This window comes from Cavia porcellus, unplaced genomic scaffold, assembly GCF_034190915.1.
Source record: "Cavia porcellus strain 051 isolate PalLab524CR breed Dunkin Hartley unplaced genomic scaffold, mCavPor4.1 scaffold_1, whole genome shotgun sequence".
Classification (NCBI taxonomy): Eukaryota; Metazoa; Chordata; class Mammalia; order Rodentia; family Caviidae; genus Cavia; species Cavia porcellus.
This window is the reverse complement of record NW_026947484.1, coordinates 140,056,793-140,080,056: the sequence shown is the minus strand read 5'-3', so window position 1 is coordinate 140,080,056 and position 23,264 is coordinate 140,056,793. Positions and strand designations below refer to the sequence as shown.

General features: G+C 43.7%; 1 protein-coding gene across 1 annotated transcript in view; it reads right to left on the bottom strand.

Moving 5' to 3' along the window:
- Positions 1–1,410: 1,410 nt before the first annotated feature.
- The window catches only part of Phgdh (phosphoglycerate dehydrogenase), a 40,710-nt gene continuing 18,856 nt past the window's right edge, over positions 1,411–23,264 (bottom strand). Inside the window, exons 6-12 of the mRNA XM_003479273.4 lie at positions 16,938–17,070; positions 15,993–16,141; positions 8,588–8,740; positions 4,967–5,099; positions 3,500–3,630; positions 2,452–2,689; positions 1,411–1,741 (exon numbers count right to left, since the gene is read on the bottom strand). Coding sequence (XP_003479321.2) covers positions 1,587–1,741; positions 2,452–2,689; positions 3,500–3,630; positions 4,967–5,099; positions 8,588–8,740; positions 15,993–16,141; positions 16,938–17,070 — 1,092 coding nt within the window. The 3' untranslated portion in view covers positions 1,411–1,586. The remainder of the gene's footprint in view (positions 1,742–2,451; positions 2,690–3,499; positions 3,631–4,966; positions 5,100–8,587; positions 8,741–15,992; positions 16,142–16,937; positions 17,071–23,264) is intronic.

The window sequence follows — 23,264 nt, the reverse complement described above, 5'->3', positions numbered from 1 at the left end:
TTCACACCAAGGGTTATCAGTATTCCCCACAGTATTAGAAAGAGGGACCATGATATTTTTAGATCTCATCAAATTAGAAAATCAGCTTCAATACCTAAAATCATGAAAATTCTCATCTTTACAATCCGGTTTCTCTAGAGATACTCCTGGTATCAAATTTGTGTTGGTCAGTGCTCACTAGAGGCATATATAGAAGTGTGCAAAAAGTCTGTCTTCACACTAGAAAGCTGGGGTATCCAATTGAAGGCCTGGAATCCACGGAAATGTCCCACACAAATCCTGGAGACCAAAGGGTTTGCATGGAAGACCAAAGGATTTGTGCTGGAAAGGCCCAAGGGCCAGTGCTGGAAGCTTTAGTGTCTGCCCAAAGGCTGAAGGATCCGTGCCAGAAGGCTGAGGACCCGCACTAGATGCCAGGAGACATCCAAATGAGGTTAAGACTGAAGCTCCCCCAGAAGAAAGCAGCCAAAGCTCTTTCAAGGAAAAACTGCTGAATGCCTCTGAAGAAAAGCAGGTGCAGTGAATCTCCTCCACGGAAGAGCAGCTGATATCCTTCCTCTTTTATTCTGATAATAGCACTGTTCTGACAATAATCTTCTTTAAAGTGAGTCACCCATGCCCAGAACCAGGCTGACTCAATTTAGCTGGGCGTTCCCCCTCAAATGGACAATTCATCAATGGTCCACATTGACTGAGGAGGTGGTAGGTAGCTGCTGTCAGTGCCAAGTAGCTCCCTAGTGCTGGGTCTCTATTGGCAGCCAGGAATGGGTCCCTGCCTAATACAAGGGGGAAAAGGTCTCAAAAGGCAAAATTTTCTGCATGGAATGCCACGCTAACATTTATCATGAGCTAACCTTTTAAAAAAGAAATACACTGTACAATTCACACTGAACTTACTTTGTGAACCTGATGAAGATCCTTACACCTCTAGGCCTTGTATTTTCTTCCCTGCAGGAAATCCTTCTGAATCTCTCCTTGGAGTTATGAAGCACAGTTAAAGCATTTTCCTTGGGACTCAAGAGAGCCTCCCACACACTTATGTGCCACCCTCATGTGTCCAGTGACCTGTGCGCTATGCCTCCCCAGTTCCATAAGAAACATTCTGTGGGAGGGGTCAGATTTGAATTTCTCAAAAGCAAAGTACCAGTCTGGTACTTGGCACATAGTGGGGTGCATGTTTGCTGGATTTTATTAATTAATGTGCACATATATTCGTCATGGGCAGAACTGAAATACTCTTAGTTTGCTCCTGTGAAAATGCTTCTAACCTTCTGAAAGGGGTCATTTTCAGAGCAGCCACACTGGTCCCATTTACCCATCCCAGCCTCCCTCCTACCTCCTACTCTCTAGCAGCCAACAACACAGGCCTCTGGTGGCTCTTTAGGACAATGACAACACGAAGACATAGGGTTGGGAGCAGGCTCTTTATTTGATGGTTATTACCTTATTTCAGGGGCAGAGCAATGCAGCAGGCAGCACCACAGACTCTGTTCAAACCCGGAAATGTTGACCACCTCTCCCTACTGATCATGGTGGTTATGTTTCTTTACAGAAGCCCCTGAGGCTTGGACCACTGAACTCCAAGGTTAGAAGTGGAACTGGAAGGCCTCAGACACCTGCTTCTTCCACACTTCTAAGCTGGGCAGAAGAGAGGAGATGCCCATGACATGCCAGGTCTCCCCATTTGACACCACTGACATCTGGTAGGACAGCAGCTGCACGCCTGCTTCTGCCAGGAGACCTGGAATTAGAAGAAATCCCCGGGTTGCATAGGGCACAGGACATGGGTCATGGGAGAAGGGGTGAGGGGCTGTGAGTAGTCGGTTAGGCTGCCATGATCAGAATTGCATTGGGGCGATGCTGGCCTTAACAGCAAGAACTGGGATGGAAAGAAAAACAAGGCATCTGTTCAGTTTCCCTCAAGAGACTTTTGGGGTACACTCTGTCAGGCAAATAGCTAGAGCCCTTGACTTGCTGGTCTGGTTTTCTCCAGTCTAAGAGCAAAGCAATAAATAAATAAATAGTAGGGAAAGTTCTTCTGGGAAGCTAGCAACAAGGGTGAAATTGCACCCTTGGGGCTGGGGATACACCCTTTTGCCAAACCCAGTTTTGCTGCAGGCAAGCTGGCCACCAGAGCAGGCAGCAGAAGAGGGAAACCTGCCAGCAGGGCCCCGAGCTCCTGGAATAGAGATGTGTAGGCTGGTATAAACAGTGTGCCTAACATAGCAAACCTAGGGCCTGGGGCCCCTAATATAGGTGCTGTGGTACCACCCCTGTCCCACAGCTCTGTGACCTTAGATAAGGCACTCTCCCTGCTTTGTGTAGATCTAGATGTGCCCTGAGGCACACAGAGGGGCAGCCAGAAAGGACTAAGTCTGTGGAGGCCTAATCCTAGAACATATCCCACCTCTGCCTCAAAGCTCCTGGCCAGCCCCCCAAGACTCTGCTCACCAATTGTGGCAGGCAGCACTGCGGGGCTGGAATGCTGAGTTCGGAAGATGAGCAGGGACAGGCCCCGCCGGAGAGGCACTTCTGGCCTGAAGACTGCTCCATTGAGAGCCTGCAGCATAGGTGTGGCACCCTGGACTGAGCCTACAACCTGGTAGGGGGCACCTGCCAGGGCCACAGTCAGGAAGCATTCCTCATGGTCCTGCTCTCCTGGGGCAGCAGGGCTGTGGGAGGTGGTCACCTGCAGTGAGAAGGCAAGGAGGTAGAGTTATTCCTGGCTGCATCATATCCACTCTGCCTAGTTACATATGGGGCAGAACTCCAGTGGTCAATGAGCTCAGAAACTTAGAGCCAGGGCAAGTGGGCTAAGTCTGTGCCCTGTGTGTTAGCTTCCCAGGATTTCCCTAATAGGAAGACCAAGAAAGATCTGCCAGATACAGGCTTTGCGGGGAGGGGTAGGAATTGGAGAGGAGTGGGAGGGACACAGAGAGGCAGGACTGTAAGGAGGACCCAGGATGGTTTTCCCCGCTCCGGTTTCCTGCCTTTTGCAGTCAGTGGATGCAGGAGTGACTTGGATGTAGGAGTGAAGGGCAGAGGAGGGAGAGCTCTGATATGGCCAGTGTGTTGCTACTGACTGAAATTCAGAGACAGGAGGCCCTGAGAAACAGCAAACATATACTGTCTTCTTCCAGAGTTAGCAAAATAATCCATACTCTGGTCGCTGTCATACAAGGGGCATTGGAGGGAGACAGAGGCCGAATGCACCAGGCCATCTCCAGCCTTCCATTCGGACACAGTGTTGTTCATTTCCCCTGGCTGTGCAATGGGTTTACCGCACCACCTGTTCACACACCACACTTATCTCTCCATAAAGTAATAAGCACTCAGCAATACTCAAAGGTAGGGGTCATCTTCATGCTGCAGATGAAGCGGTTATAGCTACCTCTCACAGTAAATGGAGCCTGAACTTCTACCCAGTGAGAAAACTGTGGGAAGACTGCAAAGGAGAGGTGGGAGGGCAGTGCTGACAGGGAGTGGGGTAGGAGCGCACATCGAGGCCAGCCTCTTTCACCAGCAGCCTGGCGTTCACCAAGTTCACATCCTTCTGCTTGGAAGATCCTTTTAGGAAGCCGACAATAACTGCAGGACTTAGGCAGTTGCCAGCGTTCTTCAAAGATGTTCCTGGGGACAAAGAGAAACTACAATAATATGGTCATTGTTCACCGAACACCACAGGTGGGTGCAGGAAGCCACAGCTTCTTAGCTCTACAGAGCTAAGAAGAGCTCTACAGACTCCTCTGTGCCCTGGGAACTACTGCCACAGCCTAGACAAAAGCAGTCTGCCTCTACTCCAGCATGTTCAAAGTCAGGCAGGGGAGACTATTAGGGTCCAATTTGGAAACCCAGGACACTTCAGCCAGCATGGGAAATTCCAAGACTCAGACCAAGTCCTCTGGCTACCTTGGCCTCCCTATCAGTCTCCTAAGAGATACCTGGAAATTCCTTTTCTTACTAATACTCAGACTCTTTCCAGTCTCAGGTAATGAGCAGAGACAAGAAATTAAAGTGACTGCCTGGTTCCTCTGCCTCCTGGGCATCCAGGTTAGTCAGGATCCTGGGCTGATCTTTCCTGATATCGCTAGTGCTGTGGTCTAACTGCCTCACTCCAGTCTCTCCGAAAGTGTAAAGGGCCAACAGTGAACGAGGCAGGACAACTCCCTAGAGGTTTAGGAAAATGCATTCCTCCCTCTCACTCAATCACATCTGTACTGTGCTGGATCCACCAGAAAGGCAGCCCAAGTCTACTCAGCATGTCAGGAGGAGGGAGAGAAGAGAGAGAAGAGAGAGAGGAGAGGGTCCTGTTTCATTCTCATTCCCAAAGATTATGCACCTTGGTAAGTCACAGAGCACAAAATGTCCCCACTGCTTCACTGGTCACATGTGAAGAATCCAAGGTTTAGAGGAAGAAGAATCACCAGCAGGTAAGTCACAGAGTGAATTAACTGGTCTGGTTGATGAATTTGGGATTCCCTCCACTGGTTTCTCTGCCATTTGTATGAAACTATCTCTGTGGGCATCTCTCTTGAACACAAAACATGTCTCTCCTGAAAATATTGCATAAACAGGATACAGGTCACAGAGACCATGACCTAGATGGGGGGATTCTGTCCATGCTCCTATCTTTTTTTTCTGCCCTTCTGGCAGCATAGGTTGAGCACCTTTTTCTCTGCCATCTTATCCTTGCTTTAGAGTTAGCTGACCATGGACTAATATCTTATTATACAAAATTATCTAATTATACAAAATTAAATATACTTTCTTTTATACCTCTTTTCCTTTGCCCCCACGCTCAGAAGTAAGTAAGCTGCACTCAGATAAGAGCCCAAGTCACCAGTGTCTCTCACTAGCTCTGTGACCAGCAGTGGACACACCCAGCAGGGATAGGTCCACGCCCCTTTCCACATCCCTTTGCAGTGTCCCCAACTCATACTGTGTGGCTCGCAAGATCCATGCTCACCTTGCGTAACCACCTGGATGGCCCCTTTGGGGGAGCCAGCCCAGGCCTTCATCAGTGTCCCCAGAGCTTCTGCCAGACCAATCCAAGGCTTGGTGTGTGGAGAGAAGGCACTAGTCAGAGCCTGTGCATTTACCTATGGAAAATGGAAGGAAAGGGTCAGATTAGGAGGAGGAAAGCAAAGAGCACTCCTGTCTGATTCAGTGACCAAATCAAGGTCTTGCTGTAAGAGATGGCTCCATTTGGAAGCAGGCATAGGTCTACTCATGCTTTGGCTGCATGGTAAATGACAACTTCCCTTGGCCACCAACAAAGAGACCATGACTTGTCCCTACAGGTGAGAAAGCTTTAGAGCCAGAAATGGACACAAAAGACTAATACTATGCACCACCCCAGAGTGGATTTGCTTTTTTCTGTGCTGAAGGGTTTGCATAGTGCATTAAACAGGAATCTTTAACTTACGTAATACTGCCATAAATAAGTTGGAGTTAGAGGGCGGTTCTCTCTGGAGTGGTATGACTAAAAATTTTTTTTTTTTTTTGCTGCATTTTATTTTCTATCTTGATTTTTTTCAAACGTGACTACTTTGTCACTAAACACTATGCTCAATTATCACAATACATCAAGCTGGATCCACATAGTTCCAACGATCCTATCATGCTTCAGAAATTGGTGCCAGAGTCCATGAAGAGGCATGCTGAGAACTGAAGCTCCAAGGCTAAGGTTGCCCAGTTGCATCCTCTCCAGGGACCTGACAACAAAATCAACCTGCTCCAGGCTAAACTTCTTATTCCATTTTGAGGCTGGATATAAGAGCGATCTGAGGATTTAAGTTAAAACCTGAGGTTCAGTGCAAATCAAACAGGTAGCTACAAGGATGATAAGAAAACACCTTCTATTTCTGATACGAGAAGCCTGGCATGGCAGTACATGTCTGTACTGTAATTCCAGCATTCAGAAGGCTGAACCAGGAAAATTTCAAGTTCAAAGGCCAGCCTAAGCTATATAACAAGTTTGAGATCGCTCTGGACTTCATGGCAAAACCTCGTTTGCTCTCCTCCAAGAAGATATCATTGGAAAAGTATTTTTTAAAGGAGAATCTTAGTGTTGGAAATGGCCATCAAGGCAGTGGAGCCTGGTGTGGATGTTTCCTGCTGAAAGGCCTCTCTCTAGCCTCTACAAGGGGTCACACAGGAAGAGAAGCCAGGACAGCAAGCTGTTGAGAAGAATGCTGAATGACTGTGCAAAGCTGGCTGAACTGAGAGCTGGCACAGACACAGGAAATGGAAGACACACTCAACCAAGATGCCCCAAGAGACAGGTAGCACAGCTAGTTTCCTTTTCTTCTATGTGAGACCAGACAGCTCACCACTGAGGAGCTCATTGCAGGTTGGGGAATAAAGAACGACCTAGTGTCTAATCTTTAAAAGAGAAGGAAGAGGCCTCCAGGAAGAATCAGGGACCTTTAGACACCAACATGACCCATTTGTACAAAGGTTAGAGCATAACTGAGCTGGAGAAGATGCAATAAAGAATTTAGCGTTCTGGTTTGGATCTAAAAATGTCTCCAAGAACCCTTGTGTGTGGAAGGTGATCAGATCATGGGTGCTGTACTCATCAGTGACTCATCCACTGATGAACTGTGCAGTTATGCTGTTAGGAGGGGAAGCCTTGGAGACAGATCACAGAGACCATGACCTAGATGGGGGGATTCTGTCCATGCTCCTATCTTTTTTTTCTGTCCTCTGGCAGCATAGGTTGAGCACATTTTTCTCTGCCATCTTATCCTTGCTTTAGAGTTAGCTGACCATGGACTAATATCTTGAGCCAAAATTAACCTCTCCTCCTTTAGACTGTGGGTGCTGGGTATTTTGTGTCAGTGATGAAGAAGTGATTAAGACAGGGAGAAAGCTACTTGCTAAAGTGACAAAAACTTCTTTCTTCCCAAATGTCTTCTCAAATCCCATCAGCAATTTTGGGCAGAGTTAAATTTGCTAGCATTTAATAATTCTGACCAAGAGATTTTACTAAGTAAGATAAGGTCATTCAATGGTTCCATCTGATGGCACCTGATGGTTCAGGAAAGTACTGCAGTGCCACCACTGTCTAATGACAAGGTAATTGCTCATATGGGCTGCAATAAGGAGGACACAAAACTGCCTTTTGAAAGCCACACTTATGTTGATAGGCAGAGGACTTGTGCCTCCCTTTTCTCTAAGTCCCTGCCTGGGTCCCTGTCAAGGTCACCAGGAAGGAATTAACTTTCTCAGAAGCCTACTGAGAGGCAGGGTGAGTGAGAAACTCGGAACCAGCCTGAGAAGCAACACATTTAGAGGAGAGAACACAAGACAGGCCCAGGCCCAGGCCCAGGTCCAGGTCTAGGTCTAGGTCCAGGTCCAGGTCCAGGTCCAGGTCCTGTTTGTTGACTCCTGTTCTGTCTCCAGTACAGGCTCTCCAGGCCCTTGCATCACACTGCTGGTAACTGGTCTTAATGAATGCTCCTGACTTCCAGGGGCTGAATGAGGGAGAAGAGTGACAGCAGGCAGCAGGCAGCAGGACCCTGACTTACTCAGAAGGTAGAGGGCAAGGCGGCCCCAGCTGCTGAGCTGTCCAACCAGAGGAAGGAGGGCTGAACAGAACATCAGGTCCTTTCTGGCACAAATCTGTCCATGCGAGCAAACATACCAAGGCGGTGATCAACCAGAGGGGCAGGGACACGGCCTCATTCACACAGCCTTATTTACTGACTTAGAGTACTGAGTATGTCCTCTGGGCCAACCCACATGCATGTAAGCTGCAGAGAAACTTAAGGCTGTTTATTCTCAGGGAACAGAGAATTTAGTTTAAAAGAAAGACATAATGAATTTAAGAGCCTTATTAATTAACAGAAGAATAGAGGCAGAACTGCAAAGGACAAGTGAATCTTCGTGAAGGAGACAGGGCACCCTTTGAAGAAGCTATTCACTCCTCATTATCTTATGCACTGCAAGGGTAATCTCTGGTGCCCAGACTTACACTTGACACATCATCAGTTAAGCTTATAGGAGAAGCCCCTAACAAGAAGCCCCAAAATGGGCAAAGATGACAAGAAGTGGGGATGCAAGGACATGATTGGGAAACTGCTGGTCAAGTTGGCGTGGAGGGTTCGCTTTCATAAGTTGAGAACAGGTTGTTGGGGGGAAGGGGAGGTAAGTCCCTGATCACAGACATGAGGCAAACAGCACTGTAGGGAGTTTACAAGATGCCAGATCCCTTCATGGGCCATCCTTATGCCATGTCCTGCACATGGTTGTGTCACCCTAGCAACACTCCTTTGCTCCCAAGGCATGTGGAGGACAAAGGAGCCTTTCTCTAGAAGTTGTGCCTGGGAAGGACCACAGTCTCTGCAGCAGGGCTACAATATAACAATTCCACAGGGCCTCCCACTCCAAGCTATGGTTATCAAGGCTGCAGATAGACTGCTCCTGCCCTCCAGGAAAGACAGTTCAAATCAACTCTAGTTCCTGGTTCTAGGAGAACTGAATCAGGTAACCCATGGAGTCACCATCCTCCATAAGACACCTCCCCTGTCTTCTCCCTCTGCCTCCACCCTCCAGTACCACAGCCCCATGCAATTATACTTACAACCCCTGCTAAGGATTTCCCCTTCACCATATCCACAAACTGGATGGCTATTTCCTCCCCACAGCGGCTCTGGGCTTCTTTGGTGCTGGCACCCAGGTGGGGACAGCTGATGACATTCTCGTGGTCCACCAAGGCTTGATCTCTGGGTGGCTCCTGTTCCAAAAGAGATCTAGAGGTTGGTTACTGTGGACTGGCCAGAATCCCTGTGGGCTGCCGCAGTCAAAAGGGAAGCCAAAGAAAAGGAAGAAGGAGTGATGTGACTTCCACTTCTGGTCAACAGCCTCTGAACTCAGGGTGGACAGAGCACAGATCATGGACTAGATTCCAATCTCACCTCCCATCACTGACCACTGGGGCACTTTGGGCAAATTTCCACCTCCCTAAGTCTGTTTCCTTATTCATGAAATGAGTGAGACCTGCCCTGCACCCAGGTAATGCCATGGGCCATCTATCCTTGTGCCAGAGCCCAGAGGACTTGAGAACCAAGCACCCCCTTCTCCAATCTCTGGGTTCTCCACGGCACAGAACAACAGAGTGGACAGCCAAGATCAATGTAACTGAAGAAGACACTAGACTTTTGCTTCAGGATTGAAGTGATATTCTTCCACAGAGGCAGAGTGCGAGACAGGCTTGGGAGATATGCTTGGAGAAGACAGACCTAAATAGGGATCTCCTGGGAACCTCTGGGAGGGAGCCTCAGAACAGGAGAATCACAAAGTGTATATTCTATTTTGGGAGGTTGGGTTCAATGGGAAGGATTATCAGCAGGGACAAACTTGAAGAATACGGCATGTATCTAGTGATATGTTTGAGCTCTGGCACTGCTGCCAGCATGCAGCAGAAAGCGTTGCTTTGGATTGTTATGGCTACACCCTATGTCAACTTGAGAAGTCTAGAAGCTTAACTAAGTGATTCAGCAGCTCTACATCCTGGGGTGTAGAGAACAAACAGTCACCATTCTAGGGTATTGGTCCTTGGGTCAGTTTGAGAAGGTTGGAACTTCAAGTGATTCAGCAGGGGGCCAGAGTCCCTAGTTTGTAACATCCTCAGCCTGTGCAAGAGGAAAGCAGGCAGAAGGTGTGAGGACTACACTCACCCCAGGGGAGCAGCCTGCATACATTTAAAAGGCAAATGAGGAGGGAGTGATTGTTGATTCTTTTGGAGGAGCTCCAGTCTTCCTTAGCCTTCAGCTTGGACATTATCTCCTGGTTTCTGGCACAGACATTTTGGCTTCTATCCGGGACTCTTCAGCCTTGCATCGCAGATTCTTCAGGTTCCCTTGTAGATCCATCAGCCTCCTCATATGGATTTGCAAAGGACACTGCAGTAAGCTCTAGCTCTTGGGCTGAACCCTTCAACCTCTGGCATGCAGACATCCTTAGCATACTCCCTATTCAACTTTGCGGCTGACCATTGTAAGCCAATCTTATAATTTCTCATACAGTTGTGTATCTTGTGTTATATCTGTTTCTCTAGTAAATTCTGACAGATACAATTATTATATATCAATATAAGGAGATCTAATTATCATCACTAAAATCAGAGTCTACCTTTTTTTGGTAAAAAATTGTTCATGAGAAGTTGTTAGGGTTTGTCAATATCCTATTGACATTTAATATGACATTTAATATCAGTGAATTTTTCTACTATAGACAAGAAAACAAAGTAGTGGTTGGCCACTGGATTTCTCTACGTCCATACTTGGGTTGCTGGGGCATGGGTGATGGTAGGGGAAAATTGCAAACAACAGGGTAGTTTGCCTCTAAAGAACAGAGCACTGAGTCAAAGAATTTGCAAACCCCAGCATAAAAAAATTCAACAAATAGAAATATGAAAAGCAAGGCAACAATAACTCCAAACTCCCCTAAAATTGATACAAGGCCAATAAGGCGGAGGAAATAATAAGCTACACAGCAGATAGGTCTGAAAGTATATTGATGGAGATTAAACAGCTCTGGAAGGTTCTTGGTGAATTTAACTATGTAACAAATCATATAATGACCATAATGAAACAAACGATCGACAAGCCTAGAGATGACACTAACAGACAGCTAGTGGAGTGTAAGAAAGAAATGCAAAACATGAATGTCCAACACAGAAAAGAATAGGAGTCCATAAGAAAGTTCTAAAACAAAACAAAACATTGAGGAGGTTAAAAACATGATTTAAAGTATGAGTAGCAGAAGTGACCAATGGGAAGACAGAGTATCTGACAAGATGGACTTACAAGAGATCTCTCAACACAAACCTTAACAGCAAGGAAATCATGGAATGAAGTGTTTCAAGCTCTAAAATAAAACAACTTTCAGTCCTGCAAAACTATCTTTCAAAATTGATGAATATCTGTATATGGAGGCACATGTTTGTAGTCCCAGCACTAAGGAGGCTAAGGCAAGAGGATCTTGAGTCTAATGCCTATCTGGGCTACACAGTGAGTTCAAGACCAGCCTGAAATACACAGCAAGACCCTGACTCAAAATAAAAACAAATATTGATAGAGAAATAAAATACTTCCATAATAAAACCTAAAAATATTCATGACACCCAAACCAACACTCCAAAAAATTCTCAAGAATATCCGAGAAGAGACAATGAAACTAACACCAAAAGATCCAGTAAAATGAACACATCAGATATGGATAGTAATTAAATAGAACGGAAAGAAAGCAAGATAGCAACAAGAAATTAATACAGTGACAAGAATGTCAATAAATATCAAATATGTAAATGAGTTTAGCTTGCCAACCATAAGACACAGATTAGCAGAATGGATAAAGAAAGAAAATGTTATGCTGTATACAAGAAACACATTTAATATAAAATCAAAGTCACAGACTAAAAAATCAAGGGATAAAAGATCCCAGTGTGAATCTCAAAACAAGCAGGAATAGCTATTCTGTTTTTAGACACAGTGGATTTCAATCCAAAACTGACCCAAAGAAGCAAAGAGGAACATTACATAATGGTTAAGAGAGCTATTCAACAGAAAGACGTAACAATTACAAATATACATGCACTAAACCACAGTGTACCAAATTTCATAAAGAAAATTTTAATGGACATAAATATCAGATAAACATAACACAGTTCAATTATAGTAAGAGATCTTAATACTCCATTATCACAAGTGAATAGATTAACCAAACAAAGACATCAGCAAAGAAATATCAGTTCAACCTGACTTTTGAACATATGAACTTAATAGATATATAGCATTCCATTCAACAATGGAATACACATTCTTTGTGACCACACATACTTTCTCCAAAATAGTCCATGTACTAGTTAATAAGCATGCCTCAATGCAAAAGATCTAAATTTAACTATGCATGTTATCAGATCATAGTGCAATGAAAGTAGAAATCAATAGCAAAAGAAACCACAGAAATTAGCTAGACGTGGAAATTAAACAACATACTCTTGAATAACAAAGAAAATTAAGGAAAAAAAATGTGAGTTTTAGATAACGATAATGCCAGTACAACATACCAGAATTTATGGGACAAAATGAAAGCAGTCTTATGAGGGACATTTATAGTAGTGAATGCCCATATTGGAACACAGAAAATCCAAATAAATAACCTAATGATTCATCTCAAGGTTTTAGAAAAGTAAGAGCACTCCAAGCCCAGAGTTTGTATAAGGAAGGAAACTATAAAGATCAGAGCAGAAATTAATGAAATGGAGACTTAGAAATAAGTCAAGTCAATCAGTTTGTTCTTTGAAACAGTAAATAAAATAGACAAACTCAGCCAATCTTACAAAAGAAAGAAAAAGAAAAAAAAAGAAATTAATGAAGTTAGAAATTAAAAAGAGAAAATTCACAATGTATACTAACAAAATCCAGGAAATTAACAACTACTTCATAAACATATAGGCCAAACAGATGGCATACTCAAATGATGGTACTCACAAGAAATAGAGACATTTCCAGATACACATGAGTTGCTAAAGCTGAACCAAGAATATTTAAAAATTTTGAACAACTTAAAAATAGGCCATGAGATCGAAGCAGAAAACAAACAAACAAAAATAACAACAAAAAACTAACTTAAACTAAAAACAAAAACAAACAAAAAAGCCAGAACCTCAGAGGTTTATAGCTGAATTCTACTAAAACTTCAGGGAAGATCTAACACAAATCTTCAAAAATTTTAAGGACACTGAGAGGGAAAAAGTACTTCCAAAATGATTCTTAGAAGCTAACATTATCCTGATCCCCAAACTTGACAAGGAACTAAACAAAAAAGAAAATATACGCCAGATTCTCTAACGAAAATAGATGCAAAAATCCTTAACAAGATACTGGCAAACAGAATGCAACAAATCATCATCATAAAAAAAAAAAAAAAAGGCACATGCCGTAACAAAGTAGACTTTATCCCAGGGATACATGGATGGTTAAACACACACACACACACACACACACACACACACACACACACACACACTCACACACACACACACCAATAAATACAATTCATCATATAAACAGAAGCAAGAACAAAAACCTCACGAAAAAGATACAGAAAAAACCTTCAACAAAATTCAACATCTATTCATGGTGAAGAAACTGGGTATAGAAGGACCCAAGGAAATTAGCTGTAGAAAGGGCCTTATCTCTGTCTGATAAGAGCGATCTATGATCAACCTATTGTCAACATTGAACTGAAAGTCTTCCCCATAAAATTAGGAATAAGACAAGAATGTTCACAATTACTATTCCTGCTCAAGACAGTCTTTGAAACACTAGCCAGAGCAATTAAGCAAGAAACAAAAGTGATATGCATAAGAAATGATATTATCTTCAGATGGCATGATTCTTTACTTATGAGACATAAAAAGCTCCACCAAAAGAGCCCTAGAATTAATAACCAAATTCAGCAATGTAGCAGGATGATATAGACACACAAAAGCCAATAGTAGTCCTATATAAAACTTGCTGAAAAAGAAATTAGAAACAATACCACTTAAAATAGCATCAAAAATTAAATACTTAGATTATTAAACTAATCAGGAAAGTAAACATACTCTAGGATGAAAATTATATCACTCTGAAAAAGGAATCAAAGATATCGAAAAATAGAAAGATATCCCCTGTTCCTGGTTAAACAGCGCCAACATAATCAAAATGGCTATACTTCTAAAACTTATATACAGATTTTTAATGCAATTCCAATAAAAATGCCAATATGTTTTCTCACAGGGCAAGAGAAAACAAATTAAAAAATTTATATGGAATCAGAAGAGCAAAAATAGCTCTGGGTAACAAAAGCAGATAGCATCACAATCAGACTTGAAGTTATATTAAAAGCCACTGTGATTAAAAATCAAACCAAACCAAACCAGCCAAACAAACAAACAAAAAACTCACAATGGTACTGGCATAAAAAGAGACATGAAGATCAATGGAACAAAACAGAGCTCACAGAAACAACTGTACATGCATTCAATTATCTGATCTGTGACAAAGGGTCCAAAAACACCTACACTAGAAAAAAAGATTGCCTCTTTAAAAATGACATGGGGAAAACTGGCTATCCACATGTGGAAACTAAAGTAAACTAAAATCAAAATGAATCAAAGATATAAATGCTGAAATGGAAACACCTAACCTACTGAAAAATAAAATAGGTACAATTCTTGAAGACATCGGTGTAGGCAGGGACTTTCTGAACAGAATGCCAATGGCACAAGAAATAATACTGAGAATCAAAAAATAGGATCATGTCAAATTATAAAGCCTCTGCTCAGGAAGAAAACAACTGAAAGAGCGAAGTGACAGCCTTCAGAATGGGAAAAAAATGCCAGGTATTTCACAGACAGGGGATTAACATTAATATATAAAGAACTCAAAAAGATGAAACCTCCCAAATTAAAAGACCTAATCAAAAAATCAGCAACCAAAATGAACATACATATCTCAGAAGTAAAACTGTCAATAAATACATGAAAAGTGCTCATCATCATTGGCCATCAGACAATTCAAATTAAAACCACACTGAAATAATTTCTTACTCCAGAAACAATGGCTCATCAAAAAATCTAGTAACAAATGCTGGTAATCATGTGGGTCTTTTCAGAAATGGCTGGATCAAGACTGAGTGAATACATTAGTCTATGATTGGTTTAGCATAGTTTTTGGTTGTAGGAAATGGAAAGGCCCACCCTGGACATGGGTAGCACCAACCACTAGACTTGTAACCTGGATGGCATAAAAGGGAAAGGAAGGCCTGCTGTTGCTGCTGCTTCCTGCCTGCCATGCCATGGACTGTTTCTCCTCTGTCATGCTGCCCATGGAGGCAGTCGACTGTGGACTGAAACCTCAACAAACTGTGAGCTTTGTGGGTATTGCGTATTTTGTTTCAGCAACAAAAATAATAACTAAGACAGAATGTAAACTAACACAACCACTATCGGAATCAGTGTGGAGATTCCTCAGAAAACTAAGGATCGGAATTCCACTTGGCCCAGCTATTTCTCATCTAGCTATTTTTCCAAAAAGGTTAAAATTACCACTGAGTTACATCCCTCGCTATTTTATTTTTATGTTGAGACAGGATCTCACTATAGTGCTTAGACTGGTCTTGAACTTGTGATCCTTCTGCCTCAGCCTCCTGAGTAACTGGAATTACAGGAGTGTGCCTTCCACCCTATTGCTCACTGAGGCAAGATCTTTGAGGAAAAGGACAGAAAGTATTCAAGTAGAAATACTCTGTCTTCTGCATGTCATTTGCAAGAGAATAAGCTCTGCTCCTGCTGCGAGAGCAGCACACCCCGGGAACCCTGAGGGAAAACTGAAGTATCCTCTAGCTTTGGTTTCTCTGCAGGAAGGGGAATGTCAGTGGATGCTGGATGCACTGTCTTCTTGGCTGTGGGGCTGCACTTGAATCAGGGACCTGTAACAATGCACTAAACTCCTCTCACTCCTTACCCCTAACCCTCAATCTTACTCATTTGTCACTTCATCACCCCCAAGTTATTAAAATGACAATAGTCTCAGAACCCCAAGACCAGGATTAGGGTCCTATTTAAACATCTGAGATTTGCTTTGTTTTACTTTGAGGCAGGGTCTTGCTATAACATTCAGATAAGCCTTGAACTCACTATGAAGCTCAGTCTAGCCTGGAACTCAGAGCAAACCTTCTTCTTCAGCCTCCAGAGTGCTGGGATTATAGGTATGCACAATCACACCAGGCCTAAACATCCAAGTTTGCAGCAGACATCACGCACCTCTGTACCAAGTTCTCAAAATTTCCTCAGCCCACAGAGATATAGTCTTGGCAACAGTTTCCCTGCTTCCAATTGATATTGGAGACAGTAAAATGCTGGGCTTCCCCTGTACCAGGCCTCTCTGGTCCTCATCTCTTCTCTCTGGGCCCCACATAAAGCTGTAGGAACTTACTTCTGTGAACACATCCAGTGCAGCTCCAGCACACTGACCCGACTGCAGGGCCCGTAGCAGGGCACCTTCATCTACAATACCTCCTCGGGCACAGTTCACCACACGCACGCCCTTCTTGCACTTGGTGAAGGTGCTGTCATTCAGCAAACCTGGAAAAAAGAAAGCAGTTGGCTTTGCTACAGTGATGCCCAGATCCCACACCAGCACTGGCTTCACAGGTCCTGCCTTTCTTTGAACCACAGGCCTCTTCCTGTGGACAGATGTCTCTCTGTTCTAACCTCTTCCTTTTCAGACACTCAGAGGCAGGAGTTCCTGGTTCTGGGTCTGGAATAAACTCAGTTTAGAAACATCTTAGATATTCTAGAGACATGAATGCCTTGAATGGGTCTGAAAGAATCAGAAAGCCCTGCAGGTGCTCCAGGAAGCATCCACATAGGCCACTGCTTGAACATGCATCAAGCTCCAGTAATGATGGTACCCAATGCATCCGGTGTGACTTACATGAGAGCGTCTTGCACACAGTGAGTATTGAATAAATAGCCTTTATTAACTATGAGGCTGTTTTGCTATCTGAGCCTTCCATGAGGTCAAAGTAGTCTCCTGCTTGCCCCCATCTCCTGGGAGTTAACCCCCTTTTTTTCTTTCTTTCTTTCTTTCTTTCTTTCTTTCTTCCTTCCTTCCTTCCTTACTAGTGGTCCAATGGAGAATCATTTGTTTGGGCCCTGCTTGTTCCCTGACCAGCTCAGAGCAATATCCCTTCCTGGTGTTTCCCCATCCCCAGTGCACCCATACAGTTTACACCCCTCCTCCATCTAATGTAGAAGCACCCAACAAAGCCTCTCCCCAAACCTGCTCACCAGTGTCTGCAGAAGGCCTAGACTGAGGGTCCACTCCCTATCTGCTCTGTGGCCTCTGTGATGAACCCATAAGGTAGGGGCACACTACCTGTCGTAGAGGGCAGAAGAGGCGTGTGTACAGTGATGAAATCACAGAGAGGCCAGATCTCCTCCAGGGGCAGCTGCTGGACCCCAAAGGAAGCCGAAACTTCTGGAGAAATGATGGGGTCATACCCTATAGTCTGATCAGATGTGAGAGAAAAAGAAGTATTATTATTAACTATTGGCATTGTTATTAACAACAGCAAGCATTTATCAAGCAATTACTACATACTAAACACTATGCTAAGCTTAATTTGATTGTCCAGTTTAATTCTCACAATCCAATCAGCTTGCTGCTGTTCTTTTGCCTGCTTTAGAGCTGAGGGAAGCAGAGTTTGCTCAAATAAGAATCAGCAGAGGCAGGCAAAGGGAGGCTTATTTCCCTTAATGCTCCAACCACAAGATGCAAGAGCACTCCTTGCGTGGCTGGGCAAGATGTAGCTTGGATGCGACAGCAAGCCATAGCCGGGAAGCCATAGCCAGGAAGCCAAGGTCCAAGAAGCAGATGTTACATAAGTATTCAGACAGAGACTGGGAGAAGTGACGGAGGAGGCACTGGTGGTGTGCACAGGATCAAGAATGAGACAAGGAAACATCACTGGGGATGGGGGTGAGACACAAGGGCTGATACACTGGCAGTTCTTCTCTTTGAAATTTCTTAGTGAGTCTTCAAATGTCTCTAGTCCTGCATCTATTGGCTAATTTGCATAGTTTGTTGTCTAAGATTACATAAAGATATGAATGGAAAAGGCAGATCTTTTTAACAGGACAGGTTTGATTGGAACAAGAACTTGTTCAGGGGATGAGGGTAAAACACTAGGGACAGGGAAGCACCAACAGAAAACATTGGTCTGGGCTGGCCAGGGAAGTCATGTGGTCCCCAAATAAGGAGGACTTCCTGGTGCCTCTGGGAAGGCAGGGAGGTTGACTTCCAAGAGACAGAAGCAAGCAGAAACTCCAGGGTGCAAAGTACATCAGGCTCATGACTGGCACAGGTCAACAAATATCAGTGATAACAAGAAGAAAACTCAGACAGAAGAAAGGACTTTATGTTCATGGCTAATAAAAATAAATATTTATTTAACATTTATCATGTGTCAGATGCTTTTACCTTTTCATGCCTGATGGTATGGGTAACCTTACTTCCCCATTTTACAGAGGAAAACCTGAGACAGAGAGGTCACAGAGCTGGCACGGAATACAAGCAGAATAGTCTGACTCCAGAGGTGGGGCTCCTGGTGCCCACCTTCCAGATAGGATGGCAGCTGGACTACAGAAGAGCAGAGGTGGGATAAAGGCAAAGGTGACAGGTCAGCGTGGGGGGGTTGGGAAGTAGCAATTTGGGGTATGTTGACTGCTATGAGAAGGCAGTATAGTCTCACAGGCAGCACAGGGAATCCAGACAAGCCACTATCCCCAAATCTGAGCCCTCAGAGGTAGAGCAGGGAGGCCTTGTGAGAAAACAGTGGTACAGGAACCACAAACATGTCATTGCACCAGGAGCAGTCTTGGATGACCCTTATACCAGCCTCAACAGGAGTCATGACTCAAGGTCACCAAGCCAGGACAAGCAGCCAGGCAGTCAACATCCAGGATCAAAGGTCTACCTCTTGCAACATCAAAGACCTCTCAGCTTCTTACCTTATCTATGCAAGAGGACTTCATGGCCTCTCTCTAGGAGCTCAGTCCTTGTCAGTAACCTTGACTGGGGGAAAGACAGAGGTATAGGAGCCCTAAGATCCTCAAAGGCATCCCATCCATGTTCTCAAGAAGGCATGGAAGCTGGGGTTTCATAGCATAAAGAATGCCCTGGGCCCTGGAAGACCTGCTCTAGCTGCTATCAATCTTGTGTCAAGGCCCATGTCAGGCCTCATCCTTACCCTGAGTATGGGAGTTGGGTGAATAACTTCGGTCAGCCCTAGTCTAACATTCAATAATTTGAAGTTACTTGAAGAGAAATTCCCCTTGATCCTGAGGAAAACCAACCCAGCATACACAAGAACACACCGAGGATTAAACAAAACAAAAAATTCAGCAGAAAACATGAATAGTAGTTATCTCTTGAATGGAGGAATTATTTCTACTTTGTGATTTTATTTCACATTTAAGATTTCTACTGTAAATTGTTCTTGACATTAGAGGAATATAAACATTATTTTAGAATATAATGTAAAACAGGACTTCCATTTCAAATGTAGAACTTCTGGGGCAGAGAATAAAGATGGTTAAGTCTAAAGCTTGGGATCACATTTTTCAACATTAGCCTTGCAGAAAAAGAAACATCAAGTGACCCCACATTAGCCACTGGCAGAGGGTTAAGGGACAGAGCTGCCTTTCCTGCCCAGTAAGGACCACCAGCACCCCCAAGCACAAGGATCTTTTTAAGATACAGTCATTCGATGCTCATGTTGGTGAGGAGGGAGAAACAGCAGGGATGGGAGCCAGGATCCCTTCGCTAACCCTGACAAGTCGTCTTTGTGTTCTGGCCCAAAGCTGGATGCAACAATGGCCCCATTATCTCCATTGCGGTTATATTTTCTTGTGTGGAAAGACAGAGGAAGAGTGCAGAGATGCCAAGCCGTGCTGACTGAGTGAGGTGTTAGCACCCAGCACTCCTGCTACTCCACTCTCAGGAGACAGGACCTGGCCTGAAGGGGGCACAAGAAAGCATCCCACAGCTCAAGCCCAGGGCCAGGCCCGCTCCTATGCTAGCAGGTGGTGGGGGGCAAGCTGGTAAGGAGCAGATAATGGCAGAGAGCAGAGGCCTCTAAGCTAGAAGGCTCCAGTGGAGAACTAGAATAGTCAAACTTTCTTACTGCACTGTGGTTTTTAGCTTAGCATTTAAACTCTTCCTCCTAAAGCTGCAACTTCTTCAAAAGAAAACTAATATTAATAATGGATGCACCTGGGCATGGTGGTGCATGCCTGTAATCCCAACACTCGAGAAGCTTAAGGAGGAGGATGGCAAATTCAAAGGCATCTTGAGTAGCTTAGTGACATGGTTAGACTAGCTCCCCAGTACTGAAAAAATAAAAATATTAAAAATAAAGTAAAAATTAAAATGACATGGTGGTACACACCTGTAATCCCAGCTGCTTGGAAAGATGAGGCAGAAGGATGGTAAATTCAAGGCCAGCCTAAGCTACCTATGGAGACCCTGTCTCAAAAACACCAGTTAATTAATTAATTAAAACATTTAAAAGGCCAGGACTCCTTGCATTCAACCCCCCAGTACTGCAAAAATACAGATAAAAAAAAAAAGATGCCCTTAAAACCATAGAGGTGAAAGCCCAAAGTCCAGCATTTAATGTCTTCCTGACCTCTCTGCCACTCCTATCTGTGTGCCTGAGCACCTTTCCAGAATCTGTGAAGTTTGAAAATCAGTGCTCGATGGCAGGAAGAAATCCAAGTACCAGGCTAACAGCTTCTATCCCTAGAATGGCTGGGCATAGTAATCTGGCACAGGAACAGTTTTACTCATGCAGATCACGAATGCAAACACTGGTAGCACAGGCATCAGGCTAGAAGTCAAGACACCCAGACTGAATAGAGGTCCACTTACTAATCAGATTGCCTTTGTGTGTGTGTGTGTGTGTGTGTGTGTGTGTGTGTGTGTGCGCGTGCATACACATGTATGTGCTTGTGCTGAGAATCAAACTCATGGCATTCTAAGCAAGTGTTCTACCTCAAACTACACCCCAAGCCTCACAAGCCATATCATCTCAAGTTTATTAAACAACCTTCTTGGGCCTCAGTTTCCTTAGGTGTAATCCTGGGACAACAGGGTCATTGTAAGCACAGAAACCAGCACAGCACAGCTCAGTAAACATTAGCTGGACCTGAAAGAATCAGGTTCAAGGTCTAGCCCTTTTGGCTAAGTCAGGTCCATCACAACAATGACCACACAGAAACTGTTAAGAGGTGGTGATCTGCCAACCTCAGGGAAAATTTTGATAAGACAGTGGAGGCTCAGCTCTTAACTGACTTGGGCCTTTAATACATTCTAAGGGTCAAACCAGCAGGAAGGGGTTAAGTCTCTGCAGTTACAGCCCATTAATCAGTAACACTGTTAAGAACAAGTTCAAGCTAACAGTATAGTACACAGTGTAAGAACTGTATGTCTCAAGGCCAGTAGAGAGAAGGAGGAATGTCACCTTCCTCACTCTACAATACACAGTCTTTGGTCTGTACTGAGCATTGAATACCTTGGACGTATCCCCCACGCTAGGCAGCCATTCTACTGATGAGCTATATGCCCAGCCCTTATTTTTTTGTTTGTTTAGAGGTCGGGTGCAGTAAGTTGCCCAGGCTGGCCTCAAACTTGCACCCTTTTGCCTTGACCTCCAGATCTCTGGGATTACAAGCATTTACTAATACCCCTGGCCCATACATCTTCAGTGTTGCCAAGAAGTCACATTATCTTTTCTGTCAGCCATGGATCCAGGAAATCACAGTGTTCTTTTGCCAGCCAAAGCTTACTTCTCCCAGAAAAGCTTTTTGCAAATGCTCCTACCTACAAAACTTATCTAATTGCTTTTTGGACCTCCATGTTAAACACTGAAATGTATTCTAGTTAAATTTCTTATTAGGATATCCAACCACTGCAGCCTTCCTATGTTTGTTAGGACCTGACCTCTTCCCTCCCCTCCCCTCCCCTCTTCTCCCCTCCCCTCCCCTCCTCTCTCCCCCTCTCTCTCTTTTTCTTTCTTTCTTTCTCTCTCTCTTTCTTTATGTTTTTTTGCAGTACAGGGAATTGAACCCAGAGTTTTCACACTAAGCTACATCTCCAGTCCTTTTAAATTTTTATTTATTTACTTATTTTGAGACAGTGTCTCACTAAGTCACTAAATTGTCCAGAATGGGCCCAAATTCATGATCCTCTTGTTTTAGTCTGTGCTAGGATTATAGTTGTGTACTCCACACCTGGCATAATTGTGTATTCTTAAGTATTGACTACATCTCCTAGCTTTCTCCACTAGCAAATGTCACATGGCCCAGGTTTTTTATTAGAATGATATAGAAGGTATAGCCCTACTCTATCATGAACAATCTCCCTCCAGAATGAGAGTTCATTCTTGCACTCATCACCAATCCCTTGAAGAGAGTTAGTACCAAGCCCAGGGACTTAAACAGTTTTTGCTAAAATCTAAATTTGAAACCAATATAAATATTCATTATTAGGGACAATGGCCAAACACAAAGCAATTTAAATCCTCAAAATAATTTCACACAAAATTTTAAAAGTACAGTAGATTGAGTTAATTAAGACTTACATTTTTATCTTAGCCCCAAAATATTGTGTACGTACTCTAAAGGCCCAGAACCATGCATAGGCATAAAACTGCATGCATTTTATAAAAACGTACTGAAACTGTTTGGAGGTGATCCCTGCCAAACTGTAAGAACACTGGATTTGGAAAGATATCAAGGAAATACTTAATTATGTTTTAATTTTTAGGAAAATGTATTTATTTATTACATGATTAAAATATAATTTAATTACTCCAGATTAACAATATCTGAGGATTTCTATGTTATACCAGCTTAATAAGTTTCCAAAAATTTCCAAAGAAAACAGAGCTAGTTTAAAATAACCCATGTTTAATAAACACTGATTACTGTTTTCTGTCTAGATAATTATAAACTTTGTATTTCACAACTTGCTCACTAATGTTCCTGTAGACAGGGCACATGCCTATAATCCCAGAACTCTAGGAGCTGAAGCAGGAAGATTAGAAGTTGAACACAAGTTTGAGTAATACAGTTTGGGATCTCTGTGTCCCAAGACAAAACTCATAAGAACTCAGACATATATTTGGGAGCCAGGTGAAGGTGAGCAGCTGAGCATAGAGAATAGTTACTTGGGTCACTGCAGAGTGACAGGTCCATGCAACATGGGAGGAATTGGGGGATGGAGACATTCCAAAGCATGTTTTAGAAGTTTACAGGATGTGAATAGTGTGTCTCAAAATGAAGGCAACTGATAAGAAATCTCCAGAGACAAACCCAAGTGAAGCCAATGCCCCATAAGGCTGTCGTGGAAATATGATGTTCAGGCATGTCCTAGGCACTGTGCCCAGAAACCCAGGGTAAGGCTGCAATAAGCAGCCTTTAGACATCTCTCTGTATCAAACCCGTGCCTGAAGTATCAACTGCCTGGTGCTGACATTCAAGGTCCCCTGAACCTCCCAGCCACAGTCCAGGGCAGTCAGTGTGCAGAAAAGAGGTACAAGATGAACAGAGACCTTCCTTATCTCTGCCATTATTCAGGAAACAAGGTGCTCAGACTCAGTCACTTCCAAGGTCTCTTTGAAATGAATCATCTTGAGCTTGA